This window comes from Dermochelys coriacea, chromosome 14 (genome assembly GCF_009764565.3).
Source record: "Dermochelys coriacea isolate rDerCor1 chromosome 14, rDerCor1.pri.v4, whole genome shotgun sequence".
In the NCBI taxonomy this organism is placed as follows: Eukaryota; Metazoa; Chordata; order Testudines; family Dermochelyidae; genus Dermochelys; species Dermochelys coriacea.
In genome coordinates, this window is record NC_050081.1 from 34398407 (window position 1) to 34423437 (window position 25031).

Consider the following 25031-nt stretch of genomic DNA (forward strand, 5'->3'; position numbering starts at 1 on the left):
GATTTTAACTCAACCCATAACAAAGTTTCACCTGTCTCATAACAATTGCTGTTTATATTTTCCTGATGTTGATACACTTGGGGATTTGTGCTAATATTTGCTCACTTTTGAATAAACTAGTGAAACAGGGAAATTTTATAAATCAAAACAAATAAATCAATACTCTAAGAAGCAGCAGAAGCAGTGGACATTCCTACCTGATTCCAGCTTGTGAACATAAAACGTAATGAAGAAAATGATAAAATTAGGTAGAAGGGTTCTGGCTCTGAAGCTGTGGCAGACTGAGAGAACTTTCATCTCACTGTTACTTGATCCAGATGACAAGGGAAAAAAAAAAAAAAGAGAAAACAAACAGTGTATTGAATGTAACATAGTTGCAATGATTTAAGACAACCTGGATACAGAGAAAATGGAAAATTATGAACAGGATACATTATTGGCCAAGCAAAATAAGGCCCTTTACGCAACTTGATTGCATTTCTGTGTCACTCAATAACGTTTGAATGCTGCAGCTGATGAATTTCAGCATTTCATGGAACACTCTAGACACCAGTGGGCAGAACCCTCTTAATTTTAGGAAAAAAATCAGAAAACCAGAGAGGGGAAATGGGGCATACAGGGGCCCTTGGCATCTGTTTACAAGTGCCATCAGTTTTAATTAGGTCTGCAATTGTCTATAGATAAAGAACCAGATGATGGCTGCCATTCACACCTTCCACCGTACCAATAACCCACCACCCCATCTCATGATTAACGAGGGAGTAGGGCTGACCTAGGAGAGAAGGCCTTAAAGGCCAGAGGCTAAGCGACCAAGGGGAGCTAGTGAACAGGGGAGTTTGCGAGAGAGTTTGTGGGAGGGAGACGTAATAAAATCACTATGGTTAGGAAGGGCCACATTGCCAGTGCCAACACTGCTCCAGTCTCCTCCATCTGCGCCTGTATCCAGACAGAGAACCTAACCATGGATGCCTCTACCCAGATCCTAGTGTGGATTTGCAAAGACTGTGGCCTGCATTTCCCCACTCACAGAAAGCTGTGCTGGGGGGACCATCCAGTGTGAAAGGTGCCTGCTGGTGGAATCTCTCAGGAAGTAGGTGGACGAGCTACAGGAGGAGGTGGCTAGGCTGAGAAGCATCTGAGCCCATAAGGAATTCCTCGAGAGTATTTACATGGAGACATCCAAGGCTGAGGAAGCTATCCAGCTACAGAGGACTGCTGTCATACCACCGGGGGAGGAGGATAAGGCTCTGGTACAGGGAGGACACTGGCTGCTGGTTACTTCTGGCAGCAGGCAGTGCTCCACCTCTACTCCCAACCCACACACCATAGAGCTAGAAAACCAATATGCTGCCCTGGCAACAAGCGATGAGGAATCACCCCAAAGGTGGAGGAGGGGAAGCCATGTACTCCCAAGGCCGGGAGGATCACAGCCACCAATCACAGGAGGAAATGTAGGGTAGTGGTGGTTGGTGACTCTTTGCTGAGGGGGATGAAGGCATCCATCTGTTGCCCTGACATGGCATCCCGGGAGCCATGCTGCCTGTCAGGGGCCCATATTCAAGACCTTTTGGAGGGACTGTCAAGGATCATCTGGCCCTCTGACTCCTACCCCATGCTACTCATCCATGTGGGCACTCATGATACTGCATGGTCTGACCCTCAGCAAATCAGAAGTGACTATAGGGCTCTGGGAGTAAGGGCAAAGGAGTTGGGAGGACAGGTGGTGTTCTCTTAGATCCTTCCAGTCAAGGGTTGGGGCCCAGGCAGAGATAGATGCATCCTGAAGGTGAATGCCTGGCTGTGAAGATGGTGTCGCCAGGAGGGCTTTGACTTCCATGACCATAGGATGCTGTTCCAGGAAGAAGGCCTGCTAAACAGAGAAGGGGTTCACCTATCAAGGAAGGGGACGAGCATATTTGGAAACAGACTAGCTAACCTAGTGAGGAGGGTTTTAAACTAGGTTTGAAGGGGACAGGAGACCAAAGCCCACAGGTAAGTCAAAAACATAGAGACCTGGGAGAAGGGTCGGAATCTGGAGGGAGCATGGGCTGTTATAGCAGGGAAAAGGAAGAGATAAGACAGAACTGATGGGGGGAATCAAATCAGTATCTTAGATGTCTGTATACTAATGCGAGAAGTATGGGGAATAAGCAGGAAGAACTTGAAATGCTAGTAAATAAACACAACTATGACATAGATGGCATCACAGAGACTTAGTAGGATAATACGCATGACGGGAATATTGGTATAGAAGGGTACAGCCTGCTCAGGAAGGACAGGCAGGGAAAAAAAGGAAGGAGGTGTTGCTTTTATATTAAAAATGTATACTGAGGTTGAGATGGAAACAGGAGACAGAATTGTTGAAAGTCTCTGGGTAAGGATAAAAGAGGTTAAAAAAACCAAGGGTGATGTCATGGTAGGGGTCTATTAAGCAACTAACAAAATCATTCAAAGCACAGGACTTGGTGGTGATGGGGGACTTCAACTACTCAGACATCTGTTGGGAAAATAACACAGCAGGGCACAGATTATCCAACAAGTTCTTGGAATATACTGGAGACAATTTTTTTATTTCAGAAGGTGGAGAAATCTAGAAGGGGAGAGACTGTTTTAGATTTGATTTTTGGCAAATAGGGAGGAACTGGTTGAGAATTTGAAAGTGGAAGGCAGCTTGGGTGAAAGTGATCATGAAATGATAGAGTTCATGATTCTGGGGAATGGTAGGAGGGAGAACAGCAAAATAAAGACAATGGATTTCAAGAAGGCAGACTTTAGCAAATTCAGGGAGTTGGTAGGTAAGATCCCATGGGAAGCCAGTCTAAGGGGAAAAACAATTGAAAACAATTAGCAATTTTTCAAAGAGACATTATTAAGGGCACAAGAGCAAACTATACCACCGCATAGGAAAGATAGGAAATATGGCAAGAGACCACCCTGGCTTCACCAGGAGATCTTCAATGATCTAAAAATCAAAAACGAGTCCTACAAAAAGTGGAAACTAGGCCAAATTATAAAGGATGAATATAAACACAAATATGGAGGGACAAAATCAGAAAGGCCAAGGCACAAAAAGAGATCAAACAATCTAGAGACATCAAGGATAACAAGAAAACATTCTGAAAATACATTAGAAGCAAGAGGAAGACCAAGCACAGGGTAGGCCCATTACTCAGTGGGGGGGGGGGTAGCGGGAGGGAGGGCAATTACAGAAAATGTGAAAATGGCAGAAGTGCTTAATGACTTCTTTGTTTTGGTTTTCACCAAGAAGGTTGGTAGCGATAGGAAGTCTAACATAGTGAATGCCAGTGAAAATGAGGTAGGATCAGAAGCAAAACAGGGAAAGAACAAGTTAAAAATTACTTAGACAAATTAGATGTTTTCAAGTCACCAGGGCCTGATGAAATGCATCCTAGAACACCCAAGGAGCTGACTGAGGAGATATCTGAGCCATTAGCGATTATCTCTGAAAAAGTCATGGAAGAAGACTGGAAAAGGGGAAATATAGTGCCCATCTATAAAAACGGAAATAAGGACAACCCAGGGAATTACAGACCAGTCAGCATAACTTCTGTACCAGGAAAGATAATGGAGCGAATAATTAAGCAATCATTTTGCAAACATCTAGAAGATAATAAGGTGATAAGTGACAGTCAGCATGGATTTTTCAAAAACAAATCATGTCAAACCAACCTGATAGCTTTCTTTGACAGGATAACAAGCCTTGTGAATAGGGGGGAAGTGGTCGATGTGATACACCTTGACTTTAGTAAAGCTTTTGATACTGTCTCGCATGACCTTTTCATAAACAAATTAGTGAAATGCAACCTAGATGGAGCAACTAATAGGTGGGTGCAAAACTGGTTGGAAAACCATTCGCAGAGAGTAGTTATCAGTGGCTCACAATCATGCTGGAAGAGCATAACGAGTGGGGTCCTGCCCGGATCAGTTCTAGGTCTGGTTCTGTTCAATATCTTCATCAGTCATTTAGATAATAGCATAGAGAGTACACTTAAAGTTTGCAGATGATACCAAGTTGGGAGAGGTTGCAAGTGCTTTGGAGGATAGGATTAAAATTCAATATGATCTGGACAAACTGGAGAAATGGTCTGAAGTAAATAGGATGAAATTCAATAAGGACAAATGCAAAGTACTCCATTTAGGAAGGAACAAATCAGTTGCACACATACAAAATGGGAAATGACTCCCTAGGAAAGAGTATTGCGGAAAGGGATCTGGGGGTCATTGTGGATCACAAGCTAAATATAAGTCAACAGTGTAACACCATTCCCCAAAAAAGTAAACATCATTCTGGGATGTATTAGCAGGAGTGTTGTAAGCAAGACAAAAGTAGTAATTCTTCCGCTCTATTCCATGCTGATTAGGTCTCGACTGGAATATCGTGTCCAGTTCAGGGTGTCACATTTCAGGAAGGATGTGGACAAATTGGAGAACGTCCAAAGAAGAGCAACAAAAAGGATTAAAGGTCTAGAAAACATGACCTATGAGGGAAGATTGTAAAAATTGGGTTTCATTAGTCTGGAAAAAAGAAGACTGAGAGGGAATATGATAACAGTTTTCAAGTACATAAAAGGTTGTTACAAGGAGGAAGAAGAATTGTTCTTCTTAACCTCTGAGGATAGAAGAAGCAGCAATGCGTTTAAATTGAAGCAAGGACTGTTTAGGTTGGATGTTAGGAAAAACTTATTAACTGCCAGGGTGGTTAAGCACTGAAATAAATTGCCTAGGGAGGTTGTGGAATTTCCATCTCTGGATATTTTTAAGAACAGGTGTAACGATGCTGGTTCTGGCAGGACCCAACTGAGAATACCAATTCAGGACAAATTGCTTAAACAAGGGCAGTCACAGCCCAAGGCTGGGGTTTTTCCACCTCTAAGGCAAACCAAACCAGCCAAACAGAGAAGACTTTGGTTTTACCCCACTGGCTAACCACAAGTCACACAAGCAATTCCCTTAGACTCTTCAGTTTCCCAATATCACCACAAGTGCCACTCTTTACGGGGACGAATGGTTATGAAAACCACTACCGCAGTAAAAGAGAAAAGGTTCTCTCGATCCCAAAGGGCCAAGCCCCAGACCCAGGTCAATATATGAATCAGATCTTACCCACAAATCATGCTGTTGCCAGTCCTTTAGAATCTAAAATCTAAAGATTTATTCATAAAAGGAACAAGATATAGATGAGAGCTAGAATTGGTTAAATGGAATCAATTACATACAGTAATGGCAAAGTTCTTGGTTCAGGCTTGTAGCAGTGATAGAATAAACTGCAGGTTCAAATCAAGTCTCTGGAGTACATCCACAGCTGGGATGGGTCATTCAGTTCTTCGTTCAGAGCTTCAGTTTGTAGCAAAATCCCTCCAGAGGTATAAAGCAGGACTGAAGACAAGGTGGAGATGAGGCATCAGCCTTTTATCATCTTTTCCAGGTGCAAGAACCCCTCTTTATTCTTACTGTGGAAAATTACAGCAAAATGGAGTCTGGAGTCACATGGGCAAGTCCCTGCATACTTTGCTGAGTCACAAGGCATCTGCCTTCGTGAGCTGTAGCTCACGAAAGCTTATGCTCTAATAAATTTGTTAGTCTCTAAGGTGCCATAAGTACTCCTTTTCTTTTTGCGAATACAGACTAACACGGCTGCTACTCTGAATTCTCTCAATGGGTCAATTGTAAAGCTGATGGCCTTTAATGGGCCATCAAGCAGGCTAGGCAGAGCTGACACCAACTTGTCTGGGGTGTCACCCACAAGCATAGCATAGTTTGAAATACAGACAGTATAGAGCCAATACTTATAACTTTAAATACAAAAATGATACGTGCAAACAGATTGCATAATCCTAACCAGCAAACCATAACCTTGTCTTAGACACCTTATTTGACCCCCTTTATATAAGATTTGGTGCCACTACAGGACCTTGATTGTAACAATGATCTATACGGTCCCAGTTCACGTCAATAACCTCACAACAGGTTAGACCAGTGGTGGGCAACCTGCGAGCCACACGTGGCCTGTCAGGCTAATCCACTGGTGGGCTGCCAGACAGTTTGTTTACATTTGCACGGCCGCCTGCAGCTCCCAGTGGCCGCGGTTAAAAACGTTTAAACAAAATGTTTTCATTAGAAAATGAATTTTTAAAAAAACATTTAAAATGAATTTTCCTATTATTGGAATGTTTCTAATTTTTCAATGAAATGATGCTAAATGAGAATATACAGTTCAAATTGATTCAAAAAAGAAATTCTAATCAAATTGATCAAAACAATTTATTGACCCCTTTCCTATTCTTGCTAAAAGAAGAGTAACAATGATTGAAAAAAAATTATTTCAATAATATTTGATTAAAAAATGAAAAAGTCTACAAAATATTAAACAAAACAAAAGTGAATTACTGTTGTAAATGTGTTTTACAATTATTTTTTTTACTACCTTTAGTCCTTTAGATTTCCTCAGGAAATCTCCCCTCCAATGACTGTTCACACAGTAGGAGATGATCTGTCAACCAATGTATAAGTATGCCTCTTTTTAAATTATGTCATGAAACCCCTATTCAGCAGCACACTTGACCTCATGGTCTGCTTTAGGCACATGCTTAATTCCCCCTCACTTCAGAAGGAGAACAGGATGCAATTTTCTGTTTTGACTGATTGTGGAAATACTTTCAAGGGAAAAAAGGAAAAGGATCAGAAACAATAGGATTCAACCCCACAGTCAGAGGTAGAAAACTGTAACGTTAACAGGCAGAAGGACAGAACAGCTGGGAGTGGCACAGCAAATCTCTTTCGGTATTCTCAATACAGGAAGTTATTTGTTACAAATCGCCCTGGGACATCACTGAGAACAAGATCGGGCCCAGTGTTCTTGAATGAAACATACCCCGCAAAAGAAACAAATTACTAATCTAACATGCCACACAAATCCCAAATTACGCTGCTAGGACAATAATCTGAAAGGCATCGGAGTGTAAATCATTTTGAACGTACTTGTACTGTAGTGTTTACATAACGAGTAAATCAAACCTCACAGGGTTATTTAATCTTTGTGTTAGTAACAGTCTGGCCAGGCAATGAGCAGTACACATGAAGGGATATGAGGAATCACTTTGAAGCAAAATGAACCTACCTCATTGGTCCTTCTGAGACGTTTTACAGTCTTCAGGGTGTGATCAAGCTCCAGTGGGTTTGTTGCGATGATTTCCATTGTCAGTGACTCTTTCAGTTTAGCACATGGCAGGGCTGATTCCCTGGCTACCAAATGGCTGCAGTTTCCCCAGCTTCTCCTCGCCCTTTGGGGAAGAAATCTCTGGCCTCCGAACAGAGCCCGGAGCCTCCCTCTTGCAGTGCGGCCCAAGGTGGAAAGCAAAAGTAAAGGCCCACGGGCGGCCACGTGACGAGATTAGCGTTTTTCTCTGAAAGAAACAGCCACAGCCCGGCTGCGCTGCAAGGGCCCTGCCAAGCCAGCAGACTCCGGCGTGCCCGTGGCCCAAGACACCCAGCCCCGTGGCAGTTCCCTGCAATCCTCTGCCGAAGGTTTCTGGGGGGGCTGCTTTATTTCTTCCGCCCTGGCAGGGCCCTTTCCCACACCCCTCAGGCTAACTAAGTTCAGCAGCCCCATTGCTGTGCACGAACCAGCAGCGTCCAGAGCCGGGTGGGTTCCGGGTGCCAGAAGCAGCTGTCTCTGCTTTGTTAGTTTGTTTTGGCCATTCAGTTTACTCTAGATCACAGAAAAGCAGGAAGAACACTCTCTTCAATATCATTCCCGGATTCAGATCACTTGGGATACCAGATTGTGTGAGTCTGCTGGGACAGACGCTTCCACCTCAGCAGGACTCAGAGTAGCAGCCGTGTTAGTCTGTATTCGCAAAAAGAAAAGGAGGACTTGTGGCACCTTAGAGACTAACAAATTTATTAGAGCATAAGCTTTCGTGAGCTACAGCTCATTTCATCGGGTGCATCCGATGAAGTGAGCTGTAGCCCACGAAAGCTTATGCTCTAATAAATTTGTTAGTCTCTAAGGTGCCACAAGTACTGCTTCTCTCAGCAGGACTGGAGCTGTTTCTTTTAGAGAAGACTATAAGGGCATGACTTAAACCATGAGTTAAACCAGTTTTCGGAGAGCACAGTAAGGAAAGCACTGCAGTGTGTTCACACTGTCAGCTGCAAGTGCACTGGTAGGGCCACAGTTGCGGCACTTGCAGCGGCATTGGGAGTGGTGCATTATGGGCAACTATCCCACAGAGCACCTCTTCCCATTCTGGTGCTTTGGCTTGTGGGAAGGGGGCATGTGGGGTGGGGCATTCTGGGTGCTGCCTAAACGCTCCATGATGCATCGGTTCACATCCCAGCAATCCTTGTGCTTCCGTCCACATTTGGCACCATCTTTCAACGTTTCTTGTACTGCACGCTCTGTCTTCCCTTTCAGTCTGCGGGAATGGAGCCTGAACTGCTGAGGAATGCCAATTTGAATGCTGCCCCTGCGACCTGCTGTTTCTACAATGAGCTGGACCCAATACTGGGGGGAAGTCAAAATGCCCATTGTGATCCTTGGAGACCCCACTTATCCTTTAATGCCATGGCTCATGAAACCCTACACAGGGAGCCTTGAAAGCAGCAAGGAGTGGTTCAACAATAGGCTGAGTTGGTGCAGAATGACTGTGGAGTGTGGTTTTGGTAGTTTAAAGGGCCGCTGGCGCTGCCTCTATGGGAAGCTGGACCTGGTCGATGACAGCATCCCCGCTGTTATATCCGCGTGCTGTACCCTCCATAATATTTGTGAAGGGAAAGGTGAAAGATTCACTCAGGCATGGAATTTAGAGGTTCAACACCTGGAGGCTGAATTTGAACAGCCAGAGAGCAGGGCTATTAGAGGGGCCCAGCGCAGGGCTACAAGGATTAGGGATGCCTTGAGGAAGCAATTTGAGGCTGAAAGCCACCAGTAATTTTTGGTGCCCTGCACGAGAGTGAAGTGCAGTGGTTCCAATGTTAGTAGGAATCTGTGCTTGCAACACTGACTTGCAGTGCCTGTTGCTTTAATGGGCTAAGGTATCTTTTACTTAATGCAATAATAAAGAATGTTTTCAATGCCAAAAAAGCCATTTATTGAAAATCAAATTCAATTATTGAAAAGGAACACAATTGCTTGGGAAACAGAAAGGGCAAGGGAGTGGGGTGGGGAATGGTTCAATCACAGATTGTGTATGTCCTGTTCTCATACTCAGTCTTCCTGGAGTGCTGTGCAATGAGTGTTGCACTTGTGGCTGGCTAAAATGCATGGTGATGGGGGTTGAGTGCAGTGGGTAAGGGATGTAGTTTACAGGGCTGGGTGGTGTGGTGAAGCTACAGGTGTTGAAGGCAGCTGGTGACGATAAGAAAAGTCAGCTACCTTTTCCGTAACTGGTGTTCTTTGAGATGTGTTGCTCATGTCTATTCCACAATAGGTGTGCGTGCTTGCCATGTGCACTGGTGCTAGAAGTTTTTCCCCTAGCAGTACCCGTAGGGGAAGCACCCCTGCACCCCCTGGAGTGGTGCTTCCATGGCGCGGTATAAGGGGAGCTGCGTGCTCCCCCCACCCTCGGTTCCTTCATACCAGACATCTCCGACAGAGGGGAAGAAGGGCAGGATGTGGAATAGACATGAGCAACACATCTCAAAGAACACCAGTTACGGAAAAGGTAACTGTCTTTTCTTTTTTGAGTGATTGCTTATGTATATTCCACAATAGGTGATTCCAAGCTATATCTGTTGGAGGTGGGTAGGAGTTCACAGATTCCCGGGACGGAATACAGCCCTGCCAAACCCGGCGTCATCCCTGGTTTGGGAGACAATCGCATAGGGCGAGGTAAACGTGAACTAAAGACCAAGTAGTGGCCATACAAATGTCCTGGATAGGGACATGGGCCATGAAGGCAGCCGATGAGGCCCGAGTCGAGTATGCCTTCACAATTGGTGGCGGAGGAACACTCGCCAGATCATAACAGGTGTGAATGCATGAGGTGATCCAATGGGAGAGCCGCTGGGTGGAAATCGACCGACCCCTTATGAGCTCAGCTGAGGCAACAAACAGTTGAGAGGACTTCCTGAACGGCTTAGTCTGTTCTAGGTAGAAGGCCAGCGCCCTATGCACATCAAGCATTGGAGCGGCGTTCCTCATTGGACGAGTGAGGCTTGGGGCAGAGGACAGGCAGGAAAATGTCTTGGCCCATGTGATAGGCGGAGACCACCTTAGGGAGGAATGCGGGGTGTGGGCGGAGCGGAACCTTATCCTTATGAAAACTGTGTATGGGGGTTCGGAGGTCAGAGCCCTGAGCTCCGAGACCCGCCTGGCTGACGTGATAGCAACCAGGAAGGCCACCTTCCATGAGAGGTGAGACCAAAAGCACGTGGCCAGAGGTTCAAACGGGGGCCCCGTGAGACGGGATAACACCAAGTTCGGTTCCCACTGTGGGACAGGGGGCCTAGCATATGGAAAAAGATAGTCCAATCCCTTAAGGAAAAGTCCAGTCGTAGCATGGGAGAACACCATGTGTCCCTGCACCAGCGGATGGAAGGCCAATATGGCTGCCAGGTGCACCTTGACTGATGAGGGCGCCAGGCCCTAGACTGTCCAGGATAAGCTGGATTGGGGCGGCCACTGGGGAAACACCCTGCTCGGCAGCCCATCTAGAGAATCTGGACCACTTCACCAAGTAGGTGCGGCGTGTGGAGGGCTGCCTGCTTTCCAGGAGGATGCATTGGACCCCCTCTGAACATGTCCGCTCCTCCCCACCTAGCCACTGAGCAGCCACACCGTGAGGTGGAGTGCCACTAGGTTGGGATGGAGGAGATGGCCCCGGTCCTGGGAGAGCAGGTCCGGGCGGAGCGGCAATGGCCTCGGGGCATGGCCACTGCCAGGCCCATAAGGTTCCCGTACCAATGCTGCTGGGGCCATGCTGGGGCAATTAAGAGGACCCGTGCCTTGTCCATTTTTACTTTCTCCAGGACCCTGCTGATGAGAGGGAATGGGGGGAAGGCATAGAGAAGCTGGTCTGACCAGGACAGGAGAAGGGTCTCTGAGATAGCGCCCTGTCCCAGACCCACCCTGGAACAGAACCGGGGGCAATGCCTGTTCTGCCTTGTTGTGAACAGATCCACCTGGGGAGTTCCCCACGGTCGGAAGAGCTGGTTAGCCACTTCTGGGTGGAGAGACCACTCGTGTTGGGAGGAGAAGTCCCTGCTCAAACGATTGGGCCGCGTGTTGCGGGCACCCGGCAGGTGGAAGGCCCTCTGGGAGATGTCAAGGGCTATGCAGACGTCCCACAGTCTGAGGTATAAACTGTTCAGGAAGGACAGGTACGGGAGGAAAGATGGAGGAGTTTCATTGTATGTAAGAGAGCGGTATGATTGCTCAGAGCTCCAGTATGAAACTGGAGAAAAGCCTGTTGAGAGTCTTTGGATTATGTTTAGAGGCAAGAGCAACAAGGGTGATGTCGTGGTGGGTGTGTGCTATAGACCACCAGATCAGAAGGATGAGGTAAATGAGGCTTTCTTCGGACAACTAACTGAAGTCTCCAGATCACAGGCCCTGGTTCTAATGGGGGACTTCAATCACCCTGACATCTACTGGGAGAGGAATACAGCAGCGCATAGACAATCCAGGAAGTTTTTGGAGAGTTTTGGGGACAACTTCCTGGTACAAGTGCTGGAGGAGCCGACTAGGGGCCGTGCTCCTCTACAGCTTACAAACCGGGAAGAATTGGTAGGGGAAGTAGAAGTGGGTGGCAACCTAGGCAGCTGGACATGCACAAGTCCATGGGTCCAGATCTAATGCATCCAAGGGTGCTGAGGAAGTTGGCTAATGTGATTGCATTACATTACTGACCATGAGATGGTTGAGTTCAGGATCCTGAAAAAAGGAAGAAAGGAGAGTAGCAAAATACGCACCCTAAACTTCAGAAAAGCAGACTTACACTCCCTTAGGGAACTGATGGGCAGGATCCCCTGGGAGGCTAATATGAAGGGGCAAGGAGTCTAGGAGAGCTGGCTGTATTTTAAAGAAGCCTTATTAAGGGCCCAGAAACAAACCATCCCAAAGTACAGAAAGAATAGCAAATATGGCAGGCAACTAACTTGACTTAACAGTGAAATCTTCTCAAAAAGAAAGCTTACAAGAAGTGGAAATTTGGACAGATGACTAGGGAGGAGTATAAAAATATTGCTAGAGCATGCAGGGGTGTAATCAGGAAGGCCAAGGCACAATTGGAGTTGCAGCTAGCAAGGGATGTGAAGGGTGACAAGAAGGGTTTCTACAGGTATGTTAGCAACAAGAAGAAGGTCAATGAAAGTGTGGGACCCTTAATGAATGGGGGAGGCAACATAGTGATAGATGATGTGGAAGAAGCTGAAGTACTCAATGCTTTTTTTGCCTCGGTCTTCACAGAGAAGGGCAGCTCCCAGACTGCTGCACTAGGCAATACAGCATGGGGAGTAGGTGAGCAGCCCTCAGTGGTGAAAGAACAGGTTAAGGACTATTTAGAAAAGCTGGACATGCACAAGTCCATGGGTCCAGATCTAATGCATTCAAGGGTGCTGAGGAAGTTGTCTAATGTGATTGCAGAGCCATTGGCCATTATCTTTGAAAATTCGTGGCGATCAGGGGAGGTCCTGGACTATTGGAGTGCTTATCTTTAAAAAAGGGAAAAAAGAGAACCTGGGGAACTACACACCAGTCAGCCTCACTTCAGTCCCCGGCAAAATCATGGAGCAGGTCCTCAGGGAATCCATTTTGAAGCACTTGGAGGAGAGGAAGGTGATCAGGAACAGTCAACATGGATTCACCAAGGGCAAGTCATGCCTGACCAACCTGATTGCCTTCTATGATGAGATAACTGGCTTTGTGGATATGGGGAAAGCAGTGGATGTGATATATCTTGACTTTAGCAAAGCTTTTGATGCAGTCTCCAACAGTTTTCCTGTGAGCAAGTTAAAGTATGGATTGGATGAATGGACTATACAGTGGATAGAAAGCTGGCTAGATTGTCGAGCTCTACGGGTAGTGATCAATGGCTTGATGTCTAGTTGGCAGCTGTTATCAAGGGGAGTGCCTCAGGGGTCGGTCCTGGGGCCGGTTTTGTTCAACATCTTTATTAATGATCTGGATGATGGGATGAATTGCATCCGCATAGAAAGGTCTATGCTTTAACCTGTGCTAACCGAAGGACTTCCTATGCTGTTTCCAGATGATTAATAAATCCTACTCTTTGGACAATGTTGTTTGAGTGCCACTGCAAATGCCAGATAAGGTGCATTAGTCTTTGAAGAAAGGACAAGTCTCCACCGGGAGTCTATCTCAGCTGGACTCACTGAACAGAGCTCCTCACATGAAGCAGGAGTGCTGGAGCTCAGAGGCTCAGTGTAAGGAGGTGGTGAGGCCACATGGCTTACCCTGGAGGAGGAGTGAGACCCCCAAGGGGGTCTGGCACACTGAACTGATTCCTCTTAGAGAATGTTTCAAAGCTGGGGGCATAGCATGGATCCTGTGGATCTGTGACACCTCCTAAGGTAGCCAATGGGAGATGCTGATGAGAAGGGTGTGTCCTAAGCCCTGCCCCTCTCATATATATATATATATATATCAAATAGGTGTCACCATTCAGGGCAACTGCACCTGTATCTCCCCTCAGTGATTCAGCAAGGGCCCCCACTCTCAGGCTCCCAACTCCCAAACCATTGCTTCTGTTGGGTGGAGACCCACGCCATTCTCCCTTCTGACCAGGATAAGTCCAGGCTGCACAGTGCCTTGCCTTCACTGTATAATTCCCAGCACAGACAGGTTGCCCTAGGACACCTGCTTGCTTTCCCTTCAGAGATGGATACAGTGTAATTCCTACAGGAATAAATAACCACCCAGTTCTTTCTAAGCAAGCTTAGTTTTATTCTTAAGGTAAAAAGATGACATTAAAAATAATAGAAGGACCTACACACATGCTAATAAGCTTACCGGGCATCCCCCCACCCTGCGGGTTTCCTTGTGGTTCAAGCTCATCAGAGCTTCAGCTCAGAACAAGCACCCAATGTCATGAGGCCTCAGCAAGCCAAGTCCTTCCAATCCTCCCCTAAGAACTGGGGCCCTCGGGGGACCAGGGTTCTGTCCATTTGCTGGACCAGGAAGAAGGCCCTGTGTCATTTTAAACTCAGGCTTTTATCCAAAAAGCTTTTCTTTGTCTCTGGGTCTCTACAGAATCCAGTTCCAACTAGCATATGCAGACTTGCACGGTGAGGGAAAGAGCGACTTCAAGGGTTGATAAAGGGGGAAGTTCATTAGCATTCCCCCTCCCTACATACAATGCAACAACAACACTCACACAATTGCAATTTTAAGACAATGGACCCCAAAAGTATTAACCCTAATTCAATGAGGTCTAACTTAATTCAAGAAAGTTTATCCTAATTCCATAAGGTGTGTTCAGATAACAAACATTCTGCTAGTAAGCCAGCAGACATCCTTCCAAAATCCATAGAGTCGCTTGTCAACCATCTTGAATAAGTTCTCAGTTCAGATCCCATGGGGCTGACCTTTCTCATGCCAATTCTTACCCTTGCTAGATCCCCAAATCTTTGCATGTAAACTTGAGACCTGGCTCTCCCCCTCTCTCCTCTCATGCAGTGCCTAGGAAGTTTGTGGTGGTCCCTTTGTCCCCCACAGGGTTGGCTGCCCCAATGCTGGATGGAGGTTCCCCGCCCCGAGTCAAGGTGAGCTGAATTCCCGCTCCCCTCTGGCTCAGGATCCTTCACCATCTCCCAAGCAGCTTCTGATCCACCGCTTGGGTATTTCCCCTCTGGGTGGGTGCCATAGATTGGCAGTGCACTGCAGCTGCCTCCATGTCCCTACTTGTGGCCTGAGACACTGCCAACCTCATGGTCTGTACTGATCCTGGGTCCCTCTGATGGGTTAGCAGAGACCTTAATTCCCTGAGCTGAGCTGTAGGGCCCAGTGGATTTCCCTTTCAGTCAGTAGGTTCTGTCCCTTCTCCAGAGCAGCAGGGATCTCACCTGCTTCCTCTTCAGGCCTTTGCCTGCAAACCTGGGGGTGTCACCTAACTCCTCTGGGACATGGGCGGTGGGTGAGCCACCGGCTCGGGGATGCTAGGCCCAGCCCACCCCTTCTGCCTGAGGCCGCAGCCCCCCCTCCCCCCCAAGCCCAGATCCCCCTGCAGCCATGAGCCCTCCCCACCCCCAGAGCGCCGGACGCCCCCCCCAACCCCAGAGCATCGGGCCGGTGGGCAGCACATGGCCCTCCAGAGCAGTGGGAGTGGCAGGTGGCAGGCAGCCCCCTTTTCCCCCCCCAGCTCTGGAGCGCTGAGCAGCTTGGCCCCAGTGCTGGGGCCCCCCTGGCCCTGGGCAGCCCCAGCTACGCCAAGTCCCAGTCACCCTACCCCCAGCCCCAGCCGGCTTCCCTTCCTGGAAGAGGAGCAGCCTCCCTGGGCGGGGGCCAAGTAGCAGTGGAGGGAGGGGGCCTCTGGAGGGAGCATGGGCGGGGCCACGTAGGGCTGGTTGGGCAGGCTCTGCCTTCCCCTGCCTATTGAACGCGCCACCCATACTCTGGGAGTCTAACCAGGGAATGTGACCCCCCCTTTCCCCATCCGTTGTTCTATCTGCAGTTTTGCTCACACATCCTTTTGCCTGTCTGGAGCTACCTGATTCAGCCCTTCTGTGTTCACAGCCAGAACATCATTCCCCACAAGCAAAGAATGGGGAATACCAGACAGCATAGCTACAGCCCGCACCCCCGACCCTTCCTGGGGCTGTGTAGAAATCTGTGACACGGGCAGCATGAAGGCTTTTACACCAGGAGCCTCAATCCATATTTCACACCCTGGGAGCATCTGACAGGGTGAAATTTCACTGCGTGGGGCTTATCTATGGTCTTAGAAATCCCGGTCTCTCTCTTATCCCACCACCCGCACCATCGCAGCTACTCTGCTATTTTAGGTGTTGTACCTTGATCACTATCACTCTGGGCGGCCAGTATGTCCCTCGGCCCGTGCCGCTTCCAGCAGCTCCCGTTGGCCTGGAGCAGCGAACCACGGCCAGTGGGAGCCGCGATCGGCTGAACCTGCGGACGCAGCAGGTATACAAACCGACCCGGCCCACCAGAGGCTTTCCCTGCACAAGGGGCGGAACAAATTTGGGAACCACTGGCTTAGCGGCATCTCTCAGGGGTGTGGATTTTTCAAACCCCTCAGCAATGTAGCTGGGTCGACCTAATTTTCAAATGCAGACCTGGCCTGTGGCTGTGGGCTTGTTACAGCTCCTGCCAACATGGAAACTCCGTGAGCAACCAGTCATTTAGAAAGAGTCCTCCCCCATAAAAGACTGCTCCTTGCACAGGACATACAGATGGTCCACTGGGGTGGGGCGTGGGGATGAGAAGCTGGTGCTGGCACAGGACAGAACCTGGGTTGTTTGGTGACCTAACTGTGCATTTGCAGACTGTCTAATATTGGGGATTGTTTTGAAAGCGCTGCCTTAACTTAGAATCTCCAGGCTTTTGAACCTTAGTGGTTTTTGAGAAAACTACAGAATTCCCTTAGTACGGGCAGTTTTCTCCTGCAGTGACACTTCTCTCCCCTGCCACCTTTAGCTCCAGTTTAACAAAAGCTTTCCCCTCTCCCCAGTCTAGAAGTTTCCTCAGGTCTTTGAGAATGATGCGGCGGGGGAGGGACTTTTCACAGTTTGTTCTGTAGCAGGAATTTTTGCAGGGTTTTAACCTCCAGATCAGGCCCAGATGGGGCTTAAAATATCTCCACTGGATTCTGCCCTGGTCCCTTCAGGTCCTGCTGAAATAGCAGCTCAGCCTGGCCCAAGATTCTGGCCCTTTGTGCTCCATAGTGGGAGGTGGATGAGTTAGTATCTGCAGCAGCTGAAGGGTTAAAAGAAACCATCTCTAGTGTGTGGGGAGCTGCAGCCCCGGCACTTCTGCAGGGAAGGTGTTTGTGAGAAGAGGGGAAGTGCCCCAGCAGCAGAGAACAGCACAGCAAGAGCTAGGACTGGCAGAATAAATGTATGGGCTCAAAGTTTTAGAACTGGAGGATGGAGCTTCCTGCACTGAAAATGGGAGCTCAGGTCTGTACCTGCTTCTGCCCTGGACACTGCAGAATGTGCCTGTGAAGGGCCTCACTGCAGCTGCACTGGCTGGTTGTGGGCCTAATCCCCCCGTGGGCCCCATCCTGCAGCCGTGGGTCATGTGAGAATGAGAGTGGCCCTGCCGGTGGAGAAGCGCGTGGCGATGGCACTGTGGAAACTGGCTACTCCAGACTGCTACTGATTGGTCGCTAACCAGTTTGGAGTGGGAAAGTCGACTGTTGGACTCTGAGCAACATGCGTGACATTGTGGATGGCTTTGCACAAATGGGCTTCCCTAACTGCCACTTCACTCTGCCACTGCCTCTTCCTCCTCCTCCTCAGACCACACACAACAGTACCCTCTGCCTCAGCACCGCAGCCCTAATCCCAGCCAAGTGCCGAGGAGAGGCCAGAGGGCAGGGGGCTGGAGAGTGAGCCCAGCCCACACTCATCCTGCAGTGCTGTGTCCTGTCCCATGGGGCTGTGGCTGGCTCCCCATTGCAGGCTGAGTGAGGGGCAGGCTCACTCTACAGCCCCTCCCCTGTTTGCATGAGGCTGGGTTAGGGTCACAGTGCAGAGGTAGAAGGTGTTGCTACAAGTGGTCAGAGCCCCCAGGTCACAAAACCCACAGCAAGGAGCCAGGCCCTGCCCTGTGGGACAGAAAACACCACTGCAGGGTTTTGGAGGTGTCAGTGCGCCCATGAACCCCTGATAAAACCACCCTGGTATGAACTTCTCCTCATCTGTGTGAGAATCCCATGTCTCATTCTTTATAACCCACTAGATGGGCTCTCTGGCCTGTGAGCCAGACATCAGCAACACTTGCTGTTAACAGTCAGGATGGTCTTAGCGGGTATCTGAAGAGATGTGCAGCTTTCTGAGTCAGGGCAGATACCGTAAATTCCTCCAACCAACCCGAAGAGCTCTGGGATCTGCGTGCCCCCATGAGTGGGTCATGGGGTTCCCAGAGGGGAATGTGCTCTAGACGTTGCCCCCCGGAGGTGTGCAGCTCCGAGCATGCTGAGATCTTTGGCTACAGCTGCACAAACCAGAAGGGGCAGGGGTAAGAGATAAAACCCGACTCTACCTACAGCCTGACAACGTGTGTCCCCAGACTATGCCATTAAAACAGAGACACAGGCTGTACCTGCAAAATGAGATCAACTCTAGCTTGTCAGGGTAAGTTGAAAAGTCTGGACACCAATGGCTTCTGGGAAAACAATGCAGCAAAAACCAAGGTGCAACACCTGGAACTTTCTAGCAGTTGGCCCCAAGTCCTTAAATTCTATTGCCTATATAGGGCTTGATCCTGCTTCTATTGAAGTCAGTGTCAACACTCCCACGAAGCCCACAGAGAAATAAAGCTACTGTTACTGCACTAAAAATCCAGCCTGTGATGCTCTAACCTGAACTGTTGATTCTTGATGCTGGTGATCTGGCTGTTCAGACACCTTAATTCTGGCACTTCACAGTGTTTGCATGCTTCACTTCACCGCCGGAACTTTTTTTTTAATGTAGTTCTCTGTATGGAATTGAATATCAGCTGTGCCATCATGCAGTGCCAGTCTGTACTTTACTGCCTGCCTGCAGAGTGACTTTACTGTATGCAAGGCAGAGTTCAGGGAGGATAGCTTAGTCTACACTTGCAACTGAATAACAAAACTTTTGTCGCTCACAGGTACTTAACCCACCCCCCTCCCCGCCAAAAATAAAAGTTTTGCTGTGGCAAGTGCACATGTAAACAGCACTTTGTTGACACAGCCTTGTCGCTAACAGCTACGTATTGTAGATGTAGCCTAAATGTTCTCCGGTTTACACTGTCTAAAGGACAGGAGAATTTGGCCAAAGCTTGCCATACAAAGCAAAGAGAGGTTTAAAATGGGAGGGGCTTTGAATCCTTAGTGTTCTGTAGCATTTATATTTACAGAAATTTCCAAAGCATCAGTAACCCTGACTTCCTACCTGGGTTTTGTGACATCCCCTCTTCTCCTGAAAGATCCCCTCAGTGTACTTGTAACCCTCTGGTGACAGTGTGTCACTCACACCCCCCTTGATGGCTGACCCACAGGGTTTGTGGGTTTTTACAGCTCTGAACTTCACAGACTGACTCTTTAGCTCCAGCTGTAGAGACTTGTGCTAAGTGCTGTAGGTCCCCACTTCAATCCCCAGTGAGTGTTGGGGTGGGTTAGACAGATCCTGTCAGTGGGGCAGGGGATATGCTCTCCCTTCTACCCTTACAGCAATACACATCAGATTGGTTCATATTCTTCCCCCCTCTCCATTGCCCCCTGTTCTCCCATCCCTTCTCCCCACCTCCATCCATTCCTTCTCTCTTGCCCTCTCCCTGTCCTTCCCCCTCTTTTACTCTCATTCAGTTTCAGGGATTTCCCCACCCGCCCCCTGAATTTTCCCTCAGTTTTGTGAACTATTTACATGCAGTGTTGCCACTTTAATGATTGTTTGAAAATTTGAATTGAAATTAAAACATTAATACACACTTTAAAAGCATATAAAGTATATGATAAAATACATGTATCTGAAAAAGTATACTAGATTTGAAAAGTATGAACGCAGACTAGCTTCCTTATACAGCTTTTGGTTTTTTTGTGACAATGTCAGTGCATTCATTTAGGTGATGTTGGCCAACCTAATAATTTCAAATTATGATTTGTAAGCAAAGTCTAAATAAGCTCTCCCTGACAGCTAGTGATGAGCTGGGGGCTGGGGGGGAAAAGCTTCAGGACTAGATTGTATTTACATTCACACCTAATCTACCTTGGTATCCAGCAAACAGAGCTGTGTTGCCCAAGTGACAGATTTTGGCTGGGGTCGGGTTACAAATCACTTGAATGTGGGGGGTAATGAAATCTTGCTATTCTTATTGTATGAGTACAGGGCAGTAGAACTGTCCTTAGCCTCTGCAGATTGAGGGTATCAAGAGAGAGGGTGGGGACAGGTGTTTTGCTTGATGGTCTGCCTGAGTCACAAGTACTATTTGACCTGCCCCGCTCCCCTGTTTAAAGACAGAGCTGATTAGGCTTCATAGAGCGTCTTTTGGTTTGTTAAGTGACCACTAGAGCAGAAATCTCTGATAATCAGGGCCAAGTGCTTAGACCTGCTGGGGGAGAGTGTTTCTGTGGAAGAGACGGCCCAATCTGCACTAGCACCGACATTCCCCCCACCGAGAGCTGAAATCACTGAGGGTCGGGTGGAATCGCGAGAGACCAACTCACAGAGGTCACAGTGGCAGGTGGCAGCAGAAGGTGACAGCGCAGGGCCTTTGGGGCAGAGCAATAGAGTGAACGCTGGCATGACAAACAGCGGCCAGAGCATTGGACTATGTTTTAGTGACTTTTCTCCAGAAGCTAGATTTGTGACTGGGAAACTTATATAAATATATATTTCCTAGTACACCAAGATTTTTAAAATGCAGTATTTGCCAAGGTCATTATCTCACATCATCGCTATCTCAAGAAGTCATTATCTTGGGGAGTTTCTGTACTAAACTTTTTTATTATTATAATTATTTTTTATGTAAAAATGGCTATATTGGGTCAGATCAATGGTCCATCTATCCCAGTATCCTGTCTTTCAGCAGTGAGTGTTCTGGGTGCTTCAGCGGGAATGAACAGAACAGGGAATCATCAATTGACCCATCCCCTGTCGTCCACTCCCAGCTTTTGGCGAACAGAGGCTAGGGACATTCAGATCATGATGTTGCATACCTGTCCATCCTGGCTAATAGCCATTGATGGAGCTATCCGCCATGAACTTATCTAGTTCTTTTTTGAACCCTGTTATAATTTTGGCCTTCACAAGATCCCTGGCATAAAGTTCCACAGGTGACTGTGCGTTGTGTGAAGAAATACTTCCTTTTGTTTGTTTTAAACTTACTGCCTATTAATTTAATTGGGTGACCCTGGTTCTTGTGTTAAGTGAAGGGGTAAATAACACTTCCTGTTTCATTTTCTCCTCACCAATCAAGATTTTATAAGACTCTATCGTATCCACCCTTAGTCGTCCCTTTTCCAAGCTGAAAAGGCCCAGCCTTCTCTCCTCAGATGGAATCTGTTCCATACCCCTAATCATTTTTGTTGCCCTTCTCTGTTTCTTTTCCAATTCCAATATATCTTTTTTGAGATGGAGTGACCAGAACTACACGCAGTATATAAGATGTGGGCATGTCATGGATTTATATAGTAAAGTGGAGGAGCTTCGTTTGCCAAACTGATCAGCAAAGCCAATACTGACAACCTATATGAAAAGACTGCAAAACACCATGCCTCTGGACTGCACCAACATGCAGAAAGCCTCATAAACCAGTCACTGTCAAAGCCAATTTTAGAAGAACTTAATGAGGCTGTTAAGAATGCTGGAGACACAGCTCAGTTTATGTGAACCAACATGGCTATTGCATCATACTTTCTATTTAAGCATGAGATACCACACACTACAAACTAGAGGCCTATGTTAAGTTCATTGTCACTTGTTAATCCTGAAGTTGGACACTGGTTAAGAACAAGACTGGCAAATGCTCACTTTCTTTGTGCAAAAAACGCAGCTGACTCTCTTGGAACATGTTGTGCAATAGTGAAAGACTCAGGAGCTGAAAAAGTGAAGAATTCTCTCACTATATTCAAAATATGTGCATACATGGCCAACAAATGCACCAGTGCAAATAGGCATCAAGTATTAAGTCATTATGTATGTTATCTTGATGTCTGTGGTAGGCCAGTAGACGCATTCTACATGTTCAAGTTATAGAAGACACATACGCTGCATTTGTGACATCTTAGAAGAGTTAAATGCTTATAAATTGAACCCCAAACAGATGGCTGCTTGTGCATTTGATGGAGCTACAGACTTCTCCGGAAGACATAGTGGAGTACAAGCTTTGGTCAGAAAAAAGGGTAACCCTAATCTTTCCTATACACACTGTGGAGGCCATCTACTCCAGCTAGCATTAGTACAAGAGGCAGAATTGTCGAAAGACATTAAAAAGCCACAAATTGAATGGCTTTTTTATACTCTTTTTTTCAGCGAGAGTCCAAAAGGACTGAATATTTTGGAAACAAATAGAAGATATACTGGGATTGAAGTTCAAATGAGTCCAACCTGGGAAAACCTGCTGGCTTTCTCATGAGTGATTCTTGACAGTTGTCTTTAAATGACTGCAACCGTTATTACTGGCTTTGGAAAGTATCCACTAAGATAGGACAGATCTAAACAGTGAGGCGGGTAGACTACTTTTGTTACGAAGTTCAGAGAAGACTCTCGCCATTCTCTCTCTTGTAAGTCTAGTGTTGAAACCACTTGGGTCATTAAATAATGTCATCCAGGCATCTGCTACAACAGTAGTAGATCTTTGTCCAGAAATAGAAGCTATCCTTGGATCAATCAGAGATATCCATTGAAAACGTACTGGAAGAAGCAAAGACTTCAGTCCAGAAGTTAACTAATGAAGGTACTTATATTGACTCCATAAGTGAAGAGGACCATAAATGTTTGTTAAGACAGATGAAAAAGTACACAGACTTGATTCTTACAAATCTACAATAGAGATTTCTGGATTCTATTCAACCTCCACATAGCTTTTACAGATGCCTGTCTTATAAAACACCTACAGTTGAGTGGAGTAAAGCACTCCCAGCAATGGGGCTGCTATGTTATCAGGACAGAATAGAGAATTTTGAACACAGAATGGAATATCATACAATGAACGAATGAAGATTTAACTTCAACTTCTTTATCATTACTAATGGTTGGACCCAATCTTTGTGCTGTTTTTCCTGGGATGAAAGTAGGAATTCATCTCTCGCTAATCCCAGTCACAACAGCTACAGTTGAGCATATCTTTTCCTCATTAAATAGAATTTTGTGTTTTGAAAGAAGTCGCCTTCTGCCTGATCATGAGCATATCATGAAGGACTGGAAGTAACGGACCCAAGAAGACACCAAAGAGTGCAAAATTACAACAAGAAACCAAGACTGATGTAGATGTAGTGCTTCATAGTAGGCTTGAGTAGCCAAATTTAATTTTTGTGACTATTTTAAAACATGAGATAAATCTAATCAAATGGTTGTGAAACATTTTCCAGTTTTTACTATGGTGCCATACAGCCCACCTTTGCCCTCACGGTCTCAGCCCTCATTGGCCCTCACCACCACCACCCCCAAATATTCCAACACCCCTCCCTAATTTCAGTTCCTGGGGTAAACACTGGGGGGAAAATTTTTCACCACAACCTTACAGGAAGGTGGGCCCCTTCCAACTGAACAAACATCATGAGCCAATTCCAGGTCAGGAAACATTACTGCTGCAGGCGGGCCATAGTGTGAACTCAGGAAATTGAAACTAAACCCGTTCCACTGCCCAGAGGGAGCCATGGCTGCAGAGAACCCCATGGAAAGTCTCCAGGAGGAAGCGACTTGTCCCGTCTGTCTGGAGTATTTCACACACCCTGTCACTCTGGAGTGTGGGCACAATTTCTGCCGAGCCTGCATCGCCCAGTGCTGGGAGGGACCCGACATAGCCACCTCCTGCCCTCAGTGAAGAGAAACTGTGCAACAGAGAAACCTCAGGCCCAAGAGGCAGCTGGGAAATGTAGAAATCGCCACACGGCTGAGTTTCCAGGCAGCAAAGGAAACAGGAAGGGACGGGGTGTGTGGGGAACACCAGGAGGCTCTGAAACTGTTCTGTGAAGAGGATCAAATCCCCATCTGTGTGATCTGCAGAGAGTCCTGGGCTCACCATGCTCACAGGGTGGTTCCCATACAGGAAGCTGCCCAGGAGTACAAGGTACCGAGTTGTTTTCCAGGCTAATGAGTAATAACTTTGGATTTGAATTACAGGGAAATGGCATCACAAGTTGCCCAAGACAGGCGTAACTGTGTCATTCAGTTGTGTGTAGCCTTCATTGCATGAAAGTTGCTGTACAAATTAATGATATTCCAGCCTGGCAAAAAAGGCAAGAGATGAAGATTTTAAAATTGTCTGATGTGGACAGTAGGTCAGTGGCAGAGCTGGGTATAAGCCCCCATTTTCCAAGCCCAAGCCCAGTGCCCTAACCACTAGGCTACGTTGCCCCCCTCACCCCCCAGCAGCACTGAGCAGTGATGAAGTGCGGACAGTAGGAGGAAAAGATGCCTTGATAAAAGCCCCAGGCCCAGGAGGGAGAGCAGGTTTCCCACTGGGATTCTGAACTCCCGTGTTGCTCCAGGAAGCGTTAAACTCAGATGCTTCCGGCCTGCACTAGAGGAGATCACTGGGCTAAACACTGTCCACACACAAAAGGGCTCCAGACAGTGCAGGTCCATGCCAAGTCCCACTGGGATTAGACTGGATTGTAGTCAAACTAACCCCAGTCTGGAGCTGGCCGGTGCCAGTCTGATCTGGTCTGTGGTGTACATGGGCAAGGCCCAGCCAGAGGGGTTCCATGAGTCCCACCAGGCAGCCTTTTGAAATCTCCCAGAATCCACTGCTTCCAGGATCTTTACCAGGGAATAGGACAGCGGGGGACCTGCCCAGGGGGCATTGCCACGGAAAGGGGTTAGGGCAGCACTGGGGCAAACCCCAACCATTCTTTATACAAATCTGCCTGTCTAATTAGGGTGGCCACTGAGGCATCCCCAGAACATAGGACATGCCCGGGCCTCCCTGCATGGGCCCTCCCCCACCTGAATCGGTCAGCCTGCCTGGGCCCACCACCACCTTTGTCAGCGCGCCCCCACTGGTGTTCTCCCTCACCCGCATCCCCACTGGTGTTCTCCTGCATCCTGGGTCTCCTCCTTTCTCTTTTGCACCAGACAAAGCCACATCCAAGTCCCGGGTCCCTGCGGACAGGGATAGGGCTCCACCAAACTGGGACCGCGCAGCTTCAAACCGACGTCTCATGGGGTTTACCCTGGTGCTTGGA

At 47.5% G+C, this 25031-nt stretch overlaps 10 protein-coding genes across 18 annotated transcripts in view; 5 read left to right on the top strand and 5 right to left on the bottom strand.

The window, feature by feature from the left end:
• The window catches only part of LOC119843319 (zinc finger protein RFP-like), a 555398-nt gene extending 547751 nt beyond the window's left edge, over positions 1-7647 (bottom strand). For 2 of the 3 annotated variants that reach the window (XM_043496858.1, XM_043496857.1), the window contains exon 1: positions 7139-7321. In XM_043496858.1, coding sequence (XP_043352793.1) covers positions 7139-7216 — 78 coding nt within the window. In that variant the 5' untranslated portion in view covers positions 7217-7321. Of the gene's footprint in view, positions 1-197; positions 308-6445 lie in introns of all 3 variants that reach the window. The other variant, XM_043496860.1, reaches the window with a different exon arrangement.
• The window catches only part of LOC119843336 (butyrophilin subfamily 1 member A1-like), a 1931986-nt gene that overhangs the window by 1213927 nt on the left and 693028 nt on the right, over positions 1-25031 (top strand). The gene's annotated exons all lie outside the window — the stretch shown is intronic.
• Positions 1-25031, bottom strand: part of LOC119843287 (zinc finger protein 850-like) — a 1467609-nt gene that overhangs the window by 623184 nt on the left and 819394 nt on the right. The window lies entirely within an intron of this gene.
• Positions 1-25031, top strand: part of LOC119843341 (E3 ubiquitin-protein ligase TRIM7-like) — a 430179-nt gene that overhangs the window by 402548 nt on the left and 2600 nt on the right. The window lies entirely within an intron of this gene.
• Positions 1-25031, top strand: part of LOC119843274 (zinc finger protein 850-like) — a 1382451-nt gene that overhangs the window by 325390 nt on the left and 1032030 nt on the right. The gene's annotated exons all lie outside the window — the stretch shown is intronic.
• The window catches only part of LOC119843356 (zinc finger protein RFP-like), a 1128717-nt gene that overhangs the window by 308194 nt on the left and 795492 nt on the right, over positions 1-25031 (bottom strand). The gene's annotated exons all lie outside the window — the stretch shown is intronic.
• Positions 1-25031, bottom strand: part of LOC119843308 (butyrophilin subfamily 1 member A1-like) — a 910188-nt gene that overhangs the window by 289432 nt on the left and 595725 nt on the right. The gene's annotated exons all lie outside the window — the stretch shown is intronic.
• LOC119843334 (E3 ubiquitin-protein ligase TRIM39-like) overlaps positions 1-25031 on the bottom strand; it is a 707078-nt gene that overhangs the window by 189495 nt on the left and 492552 nt on the right.
• Positions 1-25031, top strand: part of LOC119843309 (butyrophilin subfamily 1 member A1-like) — an 845206-nt gene that overhangs the window by 133655 nt on the left and 686520 nt on the right. The window lies entirely within an intron of this gene.
• LOC119843327 (E3 ubiquitin-protein ligase TRIM11-like) overlaps positions 1-25031 on the top strand; it is a 790215-nt gene that overhangs the window by 44497 nt on the left and 720687 nt on the right.